Genomic DNA, 13,514 nt, shown 5'->3' with positions numbered 1-13,514 from the left:
TTGGATCTGTCTAGACTTAAGTGTTCCGTGCTAAAATTGCATCCGGATTTAAATACAGTTTCTACATTAAAAATACTAGGAAAAAAGTTTAGGGAGCTGAAGAATGGGTAACTCCTTTTGCATGTTCTTTCAGAGGTTAATACTTGCCTTCCAGCAACGTTTATCATTGATTCAAAAGTTGGAAAAAATAGTGAATGAACAACTTGGGGAGAGGGGGAGAAGGAATCAAGTCCTGTATAAAATATCCTTACCACTTCGGTAACAAATCGGAGATCACGAGTGGTAAAACAAATGTTACAGAGGAAGAAGGAACCAGAAAGACAGAAGGGAAAATAAGTCAATCTTGATCTACAATACTGACATCAACCTAAGAATTAACATTTGGTTAACACAGTTAATAGGTAGAAATAATGATTACCACAATAGGGGAACCATTATAGCACCCTCCTCAGGCTTGACCCACAAAAGATTCTGAATAGAACAAAAGACAACCAGAATAGAGCAAAAGAGGAAGTGAAAAGACAGTATTCTATCAAAGATGTAGAATTTGGCTGCCTCTGATTTTGCCATGTTCCCTCAGTGTACTTCCATGGAAATTAAGTAAATATTTATGGACGAGAGAAAGAAGTAAAGGCTACAGTGAAAAATGTATCAGGCAGAATCCACAGTCTGACAGGTACAACTTCTGCAACGCAGGAAGTTGTTGGTTTCTGCTTGAAGTAACACCTCTTTGCAATTATAAAGCTTTCACAAGAATTCCTGCTGCATTTAAAACTTCCTGTGTTAACTGGTATCTTCTATGTTTTAAACATCTTCTCATTTTAAAATGCTTGTTGAGTTTTTTGAAAACCATTCTGAACCATAAAGAAAAATGTTTAGGACATCATTACACTAGTTTGATAAAGTCTTTGTGAGCATTTTTTGTAAGAAACACAAAATGAAAATCTGATTGTCTGAAAAGTCTGTGAAACGGAAGCAACCCAGTTCTGTTTGCAGAAGGTCTTTCCTTATTTTGGCCACGTTCAACATCCCAAAAGTCATATTGTCATGAATCTCCAGCTAAAAGAAACCTCGAGAGCAGTGAGGATAAAACAAATACAAATTAATGTTGATGCAAAGTTCATTTTAGCTAACCAAGACTGCATTAACGACGTCATACGCTTACTTAGGTCCCCCCTCTCAACAAGCACACTGCTTGGCTCTCCAGTAAGAGTAATTAGCAAACCCCAGCACTCTGGCACAAAACATTGCATGCTCTGAATATTATTTTATGTACACGTTCCCACAGTCACTAGGACTTTGTGCTTATCGACTTCTGCTGCACTTAAGCAAAACTAAAGAGACAATTATTACTTTGTGTTTACTTTCAGAGCTTGAAATATCCCTTATTTAGATCATCTGTAACAAAACCCACCTAAATTCAAACAGCCTGCTACAGTTTAACAATCTTTAACTCTTTCATTACAAATCCAAGTTTATTAGGGATGAATTTACACTCTTCCATATTCAATTTTGGCAACTGAATCCTTTGTTTAAAATTAAAAAAAGAGTCTCTATGGACACAGACACGTAAGCTTTAAACAGGATTTTCTCTCTGCCTTCCTGAATTCTCATCCGAGGAAGGACAGGGTAAAGGCCATAAGTGTAGATAACTTCACAAAGGAGAATGAAATACAAGTCAAATATGACTTCACATTTCCATTGCTTTGTACTCTGTTAGTAAGCTATTCCTGTTTCTTCTGACAGACTAGTGTCCCCTTACCTTTCTGGAGAAGTTGGACAGATGACTATCAGTTCTTAAACATACGCTCCATAAACTAATGTGAAAATACAGATTAAAAGTAAAATACTTTTATTCCATTAAGGTTTCCCCTTTTTTTTTTATGGATCAGCTTTCACCGAGCATGTATGGAATTGTATTTCTATAATATCAGAAGAAGCGTCAGTTTTGTAAGAGCAGTGTTGATAAAGTGTCCACCACCTGATCTTACTCAAAGAGGCTGGTGCTGCCCTGGCTGTGCTGCTGTCAGTGGAAACTTTGCCACTGGCCTCGATGCGCTGGGGACTTTGCACAGAACATCCTACTTCTATCAAGCATGCAACTTGTTTTCCACATACTGAATACATTTTTCTGGCAAATAGCAAATCACTAAACTGAAGCAATTTAATCTCATTTAAAGCTGCTGCAGAAAATAAAGTTAGTCTGACAATTGTGTCAGCATTAAAACTGCTTGGATAAGCCGAGTGTAATCAAAGGCTGATAGCATGAGTGTAACACCTTGCATTTAAAAATAGCCCTTTACACTTCATTAATCTCAAGGTTTAAAACAGATGACGGAGGTTTATGAGAAAACGAGTACTAGCTTTCAAGCAGATCCTTTCTAAATAATTTATAGTTAAAATACATGTCAATGCTGCTATACATACACGAAAGTTGCAAAAATAATACAGCTGAAGCGAACATAGCTAGAGATTACAAGGAGACCGCAAAGTCTGTAGGGCAGGGATCATCTTCTGTCTGTGCTCTGAAATGCCTCCCAGGCTTTTGGGTGGTGTGAAAACACCCAGTATAAAGTACCATTTTCGTGAGGCATGTGTAGCATAAAGGTCAATCAATCACATTTTTCAAACTATGTCTCTTTCTGTTACAATGTGAATGTTGCTATTTCACCAGACTATTTCAAAAACAGCTGTTATTTTAAAAAGTCAGTGTTGTATTCTCACCAAATTCAATAAAAAGCCAGGAAATCCCTGGAATTAGAAAACCTATACAGCTGTCCTCCTTACCTCTTATCCATGTGAGATAGAAATGCAGATTGTGACTGCATTGTGCAGATCTGAGCAGTGAATGCAGCCTTACAAGGTGCTTAGATTGAGTCTATTTCTTCTCACTTAAAGTTACATTATGCTAGACTTAAGGCATGCTTTATTTACATGCATTCAATCTCTAGTGGGAGTTTATATACTGTGCACTGAATAATTCTCTAAGTGAACAACGGTCCAGCTTCAAGAAGAGTTTCATGCAGAATACAAATAGAAAGCATTAGAGGACTACCTCCCAGGGACAGCGAGTTCCCCGGGCTTACGTTGGGGATGAGGATTGGTCGATCTGTTCACCCTCAGGGGCTGTCTGGAATCATAGATCAGGGACCTTATTGTCATACCCCAGCTGCCGCACAAAGCCACTAGAAGAAAGGAGATTTACGAGTATTTCAGCAGCACTGAACCAGGGATACAGAAGCTATACAACTGGGAGTACAGTGGCTCTAAATCTGTAGGCATTATGCAAAAAGAAAATGCAGAGTTCAGCGTCAAGGGAGCTCTCCCAGAGCAATAGGACATCTTTGTAAATTCTCTAAAGAATAAATTTAACAGTTATTAAAGAACAACACCCTGTTATTGCAGTCACTGAACTTTACATCACAAGGAAAGATGCAAGGGATTTTCAGAAAGACATCTGTCATTTAACAGTGACAGTGACCTCAGCACTGACGAGCAATTCAAATCCCCAGTGATGGAAACAAATTAACCCCTTGGTACGCGGTGGGTTGAGAACTCCAGCATTAGGACTGCTGCACACTGTAACGGTACCGTCTACAGAAGGTTTTACCTTCAGACAAGCAGTAGATGGAATGAAGTATAATTTTAAAATTATAACTGCTGTACACAAACACTTATGACATTATTTAGCATCATGCTACTGACAATCTTCAAAAGGCACAAAGGAATTTCAGTGGCAGAAATAAACCCTTCACTGAAAAGCATTTGTAACATAGTATTTAAGGACTGGGCACACAAGTAGGAAGGCTAACATCCTTTATATATACCCACTTCACACGACAATCTTGTTTTACCAAAAGGGTGTTCAGTCAGTCAGATTCAGAACTGGGACACTCTGGAGACCCTGCATAGTCCGTTTACTAGGAACTGCTACAATATTGGCCTGCAACCTGACCGGACCCTAACTCCTATACGTAGTCCTAAAGAAACCCAGGGAGAAATACAAAATCTGCCCATATGCTCTAGACACTCAGCAGATGTCTGCAGGGCAAGAGGAGGGACAGACATAGGGATTACTCCATCCCAATGACTCTAGTAGTCCCCGTGATACCTATGAAGGGCAGGAATGAACAAGAACCTCTAAGGAGTAACACATTAAAACCTACATCCCTGCTTGACCCCACATCACGTTCTGTGCATTTCCACATAGAGAACTGGCACAACACAATACCAAGTACTCCTCCCTCTGGGAAGGGCACGACACTCCTTGCTAGCCAAACCCTCACAGCTCAGGAAGGCAACTCCACCTGTCCAATGCTGAACTCTACTGTAATCAACACTACCAATAATTAAATGGGAAAGCTCTTTCCCTCCACTGAGTCAACTGCACTTCTTGAACATTGACTTAGCCTTACACCTGAGCTGACTACTCACGTTTTCCAAAAGAAAACACATAAGAGAGGCACAGGGTGGGAAACCCTATGGTTGAGCCTGGCAGAGAACTCGGCTCACACAACTTTATAATTTTGCCAACCTTTTGAGGGAGGAGATGCCCAGGTAGCATCAGAGATTGCTCAGTAGTCAATAGGATTCTTCCTTCCCTGCTCCCCCATTTATTTTTTTTTTTAAGTTGTTCACTGTGGCATTTAACAAGTGATTTATTTATCGCTAACAGAAACAAAAAGTTACAACGATAGCCACAAAGGCTGAAAAAGAGGGCAATGCCATATGGAGCCCCACACTGATGAAATAACTTCTATTTAGGCTTTTAAAATAAAATGTAGTGAGATTGTGTAAGATTCGCCCTCATCTAATAATCACAGTTAAAATGAGATAGCTTTCTAAAACATATATTCTAGCTCAATTAAAAGACTTTTGATCAGCAAGCAAAAGACAGTTAACATTACCCAGAATAGCTACGCAAGAGCAGTCCTCCCAGCCTTATAAATCTATGGCCTTCACAGAGTATGCCACCGTACTCCAGGTAAACAGGGACTGCATGCTAAACAAATTGCTGACCTGCCACCACAATCCCCTCCCTCAGAGTAATCAGCTTCCAGATGGATGCCTGCAACATCACAATATATGCATCCTTCCTGCCACCACATTATCCATTCTTAGCTTTCCTGGTACCCTGCAGAAGTTCCCAACGTTCTTGACTTACCTTCATAGCTTTGGGTATACAGAGAACCCTACAAACACAGAAATAGTCTGGAATATGTGTGTTCTAGAGACCGTTGGGAAGACGTATGGGGTAAAGAGGAATGAAGATGGCAAGTCTCCATAAAAGAACAGGCACATTTGGTATGAAGACGCAAATATTTGACCTGCAGGGGACCACAAAGGCAAACAGGTTATTTATTCCTTGTTCTCCCATAACACTTGGTATTCTTCAATCCTGAAAAAAAAAAAACCAAAAACCCACACACCAAAAAAAACCAGCCACACTTCCGAATACAGGCAGAACTTTGTTTTAGATCAGAATCACAGGATAGTGGGGGGTCTTGGGGGTCTTGTTAAGCAGCCTTCTCTTTTATGTATTTGCCTCAGCAGATTTTGATGCTCCAGTTCACCCTCTAGGTATTTATTCCTTTTCCTGTGGGCATCAGCTTTGAAGTTCCAAAGGATGGGATGAGGAAGGCTTAGATTTGTAGACGAGATCAGAAGCTCTTTTGTTTTAGATGTTGGACTTTGGTTTATACACATTTTTATTTCTACAGAAAGGCTTATTCATTGGCTAGCGGTATTTAAAACTAGCCAAATCTGTTTAGACAGCTGAATGGAGCTGCAGGACTTGCTATAGTTATAGTTATTTTAAAAGCAAGTATAGTATTGTAATCCTAAAAACTTAGGACAATTTTAGAAACTTACAAACAAATTGAACAGATGATGTTATTCATTTTTATACTTAACTCAGAACAAATCTTCACCGCTAACAAACATGATGTAAAATTTCCATCCCCTTACATGATTTGAGGGACTTCAATGCAGGCTTTAGACCCAAGAGTATGTGGGACTCACCAAGTCTTTCCTTGCCTTAGGTTGGGAGGAAGCATCTAGGTGAGACTCAACTCTCTGATGCTTACGGGAACTCCTTACAATAAAGTTTCTCCCTACCATCCTAAAAGCCAAGTGGGCGAGGACTTCATTTACTGAAGGATAACCAACTGAAGAAAAGCTCTGGATCCTTTATTTAAGTGCTGCTTAGAAAGAACAGGAGGCATTCCAGCATCTGAAAAATATTGGAAGATTAGACTGGCATTGAAAGAAAAGCTTGATTACTTTTGTAGAAGTCTGTTGGCGGAAGATAGCAAGAGAATCTATAGTTAATATTTCCACAAGCTGAAAACTGAGTTAATTTATTCTGATTTAAATTGTGCTTAACTACAGGAAAAGCTAAAGCAAAAGAATCTACAGGCTCATTTCAAGATTTCAGTCCTTTGCACAGCATGAAAACAAGCCAAATGTTACATGTGTGTGATGCTGATTGTTCTCCAGTTATACTGTGTAGCAAAAAAATGACTGTATACACATGCATACAAAAAGTCTACTGCGTGTGGGCTGCAATACACATGAGAACACGCAGGGTAGTTATTCACTATGCATAAGTGGCAAGCATCGTATTTCTTTCTACTGTACTTTCTGCCTTGCAAGTTCAACCCTAAACAAACAAAAACACCCACACAAACAAAAAACCACAGAGTATTTTCTCAACATGTCCCAGAGCAAGAAGATTTAAGTTCTAGCTCCAGAAAGAGGTAGTTAAACCATGAGACGAGTTGCATGTAGTTCTTCAGCGCAACTATGAACCAAGACACCATTAAGCAACGTCCCGTAAAAGATTAAGGATGCAGCGAGGTGTCTCCAAGAGAAATAAAATAGCATTAGTATCACTGTGCAAGTCAAATTCTTGCAGTACTTGTGCAAAAGTAAATCCTCACCTGAAACATTCTATGCAGTTTTAGCTACTCAGATCGGAGGTACGACACCTTCTCACACTCAAGACACTAAAACGTTCTACAGCTCACGCACTGGAACAGGATTAGAGAAAGATCTTGCCTGTAATCAAGGACAACCACTTTTATTCCCTAGCAGATGTTTTTGAACATCCTGAAACACTTAACATCACCTGATGCCACTTTTTACCAACCTCAAAATTCCTTATCAAACCTCTCAATATTGGTTCCAGGACAGGACCAGCTGCCTAAACTGCATCCGATTGCTTTTCCCTAAACAACTGACTCTCCAAGAAACACCACTAATAACCAGTCATCACCTGCAGTGTGAGACAACAACAACTACATTTCAAGTCCAGTTTTCCACTGATCTTTCATTTAGTTAACCTGGTCTTTAGGGATGGGGGATACAATTATGCTGCCAAATTGTTCGTGGTTTTATAAAGTTTATCACTTGGGGTAGTCAAAATTCCAAGGTTCTTTAGAAAAAGATCTAAGGAAAGGCCTATGTCACTGCAACCAACACTCACAAACAGTCAGGAAGCTGACAGCACATAGTTGTCCTTTGGTGAATACAAAGTAAACTGGAAAGGTGTCTTAGCAGGGATGTGTAAATAAATATACCTGTATATTCCAGCAGGCACCGTCATCCAGAACTGCCTACAACTGTAGACTGTATTTCTGAGATTCTGAAACAACCAAATGCAATCTACACTCAGTTTGTAATAACTTGGGGGGAAGGGGGGACGACACACAGAGCTTACCAGGAATCCGTGTCATCTGGAATGGGCAGCCATCACTCCCTCTGAAATTATTTCCATATTTTGTCACTGATGTAGGAAATTAATTTAATTTGATTAAACATTAGTTATAAAAGGAACCCAGGGACTCCATTAAGTTCATTCTAAGCCTATAGAAAAAAGTAATTTTGCCCATTATAACCACATTGCCTCCCCTCTCCCTCCCAAAAATATATCATCTAAGTTTAAGCTATCACTTAACACACTTTATAGGTAAGAACTGTGAGAACAGTATACATAAGAAATCAATTACCAGTGAAGGCAAGAATGCTTAGAGTTCAAAGATCCCGAGGTCAGAGTTAGTAAAATTACTACAGCAATGGAAATAAAGTATTGAGATCTTAGGTACAAGGCTTATTTTGTGGCTGCTTAGAAGCAATTTAATTCTCTCCAACTAGTAAAGGAGCTATAGACAAAGACAAAAAACCCACCACTTGCAGAAATTTGGGCAGCATCTCAGGCTTTTTTAACTACTGCAAACAAGTTCTCATGCTAAAGCTCTCGCCAGTTTCTAGAACACTGATACAGTCCCTACTGCCTGGGAAGAGATCAGCATCTTCCTCTTGCAGGGTAAGAGATCTACAAATAGAACACATAATAGTTGAGTGACCAACTTGTAAGACAGAAGGGCAGATTACGTCTTAAAAGTAATGCAAATATTAATTTTAATCCTAACCGTAAGACGGAGAACAGGAGAATGAGTATTTGGAGATCTAGGAAGTACTTTGTTATTTTATGCTTACATATACAAAAGAGATACTGTTCAACAGCTGCAGGCTTCACACATCTTTCAACCAACCCATGCTAACTTTTAATTCCAAGCTAATCCACTTACAGCTACAACAATCAAGGCTACTTCATGGTGATTTTTTTTAAATGGAAAAATATAAGCCATATAGAGAGCAAGAGGTCAAGGCACCAAACTCAGTTTCCTCTCTCTTTCCTCACAATGTTACATTTTCTACACTAAAAGGCAACAGTTAAGTGACTACAATACACAGCATTCCTTGGAGTTGACTGCTACAAAACTTTCTGGTGGCCTAATATCTAAATCAAGTATTCCCCCATAATACTTGCACATTTTCCCCAATTCTAGAAAAGATCGTTGAAAAAGCAAATTGGTCCGCATCTGAGGTTAGAAGTATTTTAATTCTATCTAACCTCTGTCCACTCTCTGCTTACACCACCTGTATACAGCAATGGCTACAAATTAACACAAAGGTTCTCCAAAAGAAAGGTGCACAAATTACAGATGTGATGAGATTTTGAAAAAAATTTCCCATGATGATCACAAGAGATTGTACGGTTACTTATGTTAAGTTACCACATTTAGGGAAAAATGATGCAAATTACTTAACTGTATTTATACATGTTAAATCAGACCTTTCCAGTACTGATTACACAAAACTAGATTAGAAGGAGCTGTGGGAAAAAAAAAAAACAAACATACTTACATATAATTTCTAAGATAGACAACAGCGCACAGCATGTAAGTATACCGAAAGCATGCTTCCCCATGGCACACTATGAAGGCTAAAATGTTTATCTCTTCTGGTAGGTGGAGTCTTAATACATCAAAAATCAGCAATAAATAACATGAGTCACTAAGATGCAACTACAAATTTTAGATAATTTCAATCATAGTATCAATCACAATTTGACCTGAAACCAACGTGGTAGTCAGCTAGGGGAAATACTTGAAATACTTAACTCTGGACACTTTAAACAGCAACATTTCTTAAGTGTTTTATTGCTACAAACTGGTACATCTTATCACAAAAAGCTACAAGGCATATTATAACACATACTCTATTATACAGAGTGCAATGCAGTCCCCAAAACAGCCACACTCAACAGCACAATTTTTGAAGTTACTCATTCTGTACTAAGAGGTAAATATGATAAGCTTATGCCATACAGCATTTAATATATTTACCCCACAGACCCGCCTTTCTTTTCAACTGATTAGACCAGAATTATTATTATATCCAACTTTCAATACACACATCAAAAAAATAGGATGCTTAAAAAAATATACAACACAATGTTTTAATCAGCTTTAACAGTCAGTTTGCTATAAAAAGCTCAACTAAAATAGTCTTAATTTCATTTTAAACAAAATCGGGAACACAGAGGAATTATATAAACAAGTTCTCCACGGAATGGAATGCATGCATACGGTGGGGAATCTTCAACAACTTCATTGGAGACTATTAAAGAGTCTTAGCCACTTTAGAGCAGAAATAAAAAGCTGTTTTTCCCCCCCAATATATTTTCATTTTCTTGCACTTAGTTATCTTCAGTGTGGTCTAAAGTGAAGTCAGTTTGTTCTTCAGTTTCTTCCTCCTCCTCTTCCTCCTCTTCTTCCTCCCCCTCAGCTGGCTCATCAGCTTTGTCCTCTTCTTCCGTCTGCTGCTCCTGAGCCTGATCGTTAATTTCAAATGGATTTTCACCCTGAAACAGAAGATTGAAAACAAACACTTAGATATTTATTTCAAACATAAAATTAAAGAATACTTAAAATTTCAGTGAATTAGAAGGGCAGTGACTAAGAAATGCTATGGTATTTTGTAGAGCTTTTTAATAAGATTTTTTCAAGAAAATCAGAACAGATTTGATTTAAAATTAGCAACACCTCATTTTTATGCACACTGGAAACTGGGATCCCAATAAACTGTTTTAATGAAAGTAGAAATGGCATTGAGAAAAAGGCAAAGTACGCAGCACACAAACTTCAGTTTAACTTCAACATTCAGTAAATGAAAGTTACATGGTAAAGTTTCAACACGTTTTTAAGAACTACAGCTGCTTCCTCTTTCTCCCCAATCAAAACTGAATCTGAACAGAAGAGTTTCCTTCTGCTTTTTCTTATTTACAGTCTTTATTTACTCTGAATAATTCTATCAAAAAGGCAAACTCTTCAGTAAATGAAAAAGAAATCTAAATTATCTAAGTAAATTAATTATCTAATATCTAGAATTAATTACATTGACTATCCTGAAATTCATCCCATTGCTGATCTAGAAAAACTATCAAGCAGATTTCTCAGACAGTATTTTAAATATGTTGGCATTCTAGTATCACATTTCTCTGTTTCATACAATAATTCAGTACAAGGCATACCTCAGCTTTCACTTGTTTCAGATATTTAAGAACTATGAATAATCAATAAACAATAAAGAATAACAACATGAAGTTTTAGGAGTTTATTCACTAAAGCTCCTTTCACATTCAAGCACCTGACAGAGCAAGTCTGATCTGAACATATGACACCAATCACTAACTACACTAGGATTGGGATTTCAAGAATATTATTTAAAAGATGATCCAAAAGAAAAAAATTGAGTACTAGACCCCTTGTCGTTTTTTGTTTAACATCAGTATTTTTAATTCAGTTACATTTTTCAGGTAGGGTCTTCCAGGTGGCCTACAAATCACTGAAAAATTAGAAAGCTGCAAAAACATTTAGCAAATACCACTAAACAAAAACTTGGCTTTGTTGTTATTCTAAAATCAAGAAAAATCATAAATTCAGATTTAAAGAGTAACCCAAAGAGAGCAGAATCCTTCAAGACCATGTTATTCCAAGTCCCAGGATAATTTTATGCACATACTTTGTAACGGCCAGACTACAGCACTAAAATGGTACTTCAAGCCCAATCAACTCAGCCTGATCAAAGACATACCTGCCACATACAAACCCCATGAATAAGGCAGTATTTAAACTTCTTTAAGATACTAAGTTTGGCTTTTTTAGAAGTAGATTCTCATAAGGGTCAAGTACACAGAAAGCTGGTATCATAACTTATCTGAGCCCTATGAAAAAAAGAAAACCCCCCATCTCAATTAAAACCCATGCCACTTTTACATGGTCCACTATCACTGTCAAGCACCGCATGGCTACAGAACATCAAGGGGTATTTCACTGAGCAGGTAAGTGTCCAACATTGAAATACTAAAAATATTTATTAACTCAGTAAACTTTTTCACAAAAAAACCCCAACATACGTAAAAGTGAGTGCCCAAACCAATTCAATTCCAACATCAATGAAAAGCATTCTGAAATAAGAGACTAATCATCCAAACCTTAATTCAATAAAGATTAGTGCAACTCCACAAAATTGTACTCATCTACACTCCATTTTGGACAGAAGTGCGAAAGACCTCCTGACTGCAAAGCTTCTAGTGCCATTTTCCTTGTGTTTAGCCAAGTATCTTCAATCACACCTGGGCACAGGAACAAGGATTTCCAGAGACAGAAATAAGCTAATTACTGAGTTAAGAATACTTCACCTGGCTTGCTTCAAATACATGCTCATCAGTAGATATTACAGAGGGAAGACAGGTATACGAAGTGTTTCATATGGCCTAATAGAGAGCATTGTTTCCTAGCAAAAGAAAACAAAACGTGGCCTTTCTCTGTAAATGTTTCACAAGGATATCAGAAGCCCTTTTATAGATCTGATACAAAAGGAAAGATTAAAATCCTCTCACTTCTAGGCTAGGCATAACGATGAATTGTAGCTAAAAAATGCACTTCTAAAAGGGACTACTTCCCACACTCCTGCAGGCAACTTCTGACTGTCCCTGACTCTTGGGGAGAAGCTACAGAAAATTGTTACACTTGGTTCCTGTGGAGACAGTATGTTCCTTCTGGTTAACCTAGCAGAACTGGATTCAGCACACTACTTCTGGCTGAACACATCTTTATACAACAACAAAAAAAAGCTGCTTTCCCCAACTGTTTTTTTTCAGAGAAAAATGCACTTTTCAAGTTCTCAGACTAAGGAAAAAGTTACTGCCCTCAAGGGGAAGATCCTAACGACTGCACTCTTTTCCAGTGATGTTGCATCAGAGGCATCCAGGACAGCACGCAGTGCCAATTTTGAAGCTAGTTGATTTTGACAGCCACACTGGTCCCATCTTCCCAGATGGTTTTAAAAAACAAAACAAAAAAACCACACAGAAAACAAGAACACAGACACACCACTGAACTGCTGCAGAAAAACTTTATGATTCCTACAGAGCATAAAAACACAAGTAGATAAGCAGTTTATTCCCAAGAGATGCATTCTTTGGGTTCCTTGTCTCTGGAATATTTAAATTGCAGAGAAAGCTTAAGACTGTGAACTGGTATTTACAACCAAAGCTTTGGGATTTAAATGTCCCCAGAAACCACTCTCTAGATCTATTTATAACAGGTCTCACAAACCTGACCCAAAAAGATACCAAAGTCTCCCTACCTAACTGGTAAACTTTAGAATGCCTTCACTAATACACATGATCAAACAGTCCTGGGATATAGTAACAGAAAATGTCAAGCTCTATGATGCTTCTCTTGAGCAACATCCAAGCAGCTTATCATAGACATCATTCCATCTAGGAAGTTCTAAATGGTCCAAAATTAGAGACTTACATGACTTCATCAAGTGGTAACTTCTTGCCTGAGAAACAAGATTGTCTTTTTTCTCCCTCTTTATTATAAAGGGACTTGCTACAGGTTCATAAAACTTCTAATATGATTGTTTTAGAGTGGCGAGTGGGTGGGTTGTGGTGGATTTCCCTCCCTGCCCCTCTCTTTACAATATGGATGTAGGAGAATAAGGAGATATTAAGAACTTTAAAAAAAGCATACAAAGAATACATGTGAAGCATAAAAGGGTATCACACAAGACCAACACTGGGGAAAGAAGAACAGACAAGGTAAGAAACAATCCTTTCAAGGTTCTTTGATTAAAAGATCTATGATGAAGGTATC

The 13,514-nt window shown here is 38.0% G+C and overlaps 1 protein-coding gene across 2 annotated transcripts in view; it reads right to left on the bottom strand.

The window, feature by feature from the left end:
* Window positions 1-8,427: 8,427 nt before the first annotated feature.
* Window positions 8,428-13,514, bottom strand: part of ZNF326 (zinc finger protein 326) — a 30,460-nt gene continuing 25,373 nt past the window's right edge. Inside the window, exon 13 of one of the 2 annotated variants that reach the window (XM_063343710.1) lies at window positions 8,428-10,210. In XM_063343710.1, the coding sequence (XP_063199780.1) occupies window positions 10,046-10,210 (165 nt within the window). In that variant the 3' untranslated portion in view covers window positions 8,428-10,045. The remainder of the gene's footprint in view (window positions 10,211-13,514) is intronic. The other variant, XM_063343712.1, reaches the window with a different exon arrangement.

The sequence above is a fragment of the Chroicocephalus ridibundus genome, chromosome 8 (assembly GCF_963924245.1).
Source record: "Chroicocephalus ridibundus chromosome 8, bChrRid1.1, whole genome shotgun sequence".
Taxonomy (NCBI): domain Eukaryota; kingdom Metazoa; phylum Chordata; class Aves; order Charadriiformes; family Laridae; genus Chroicocephalus; species Chroicocephalus ridibundus.
Note: the sequence above shows the minus strand (reverse complement) of the source record. Positions and strands in the feature narration are given on the sequence as shown.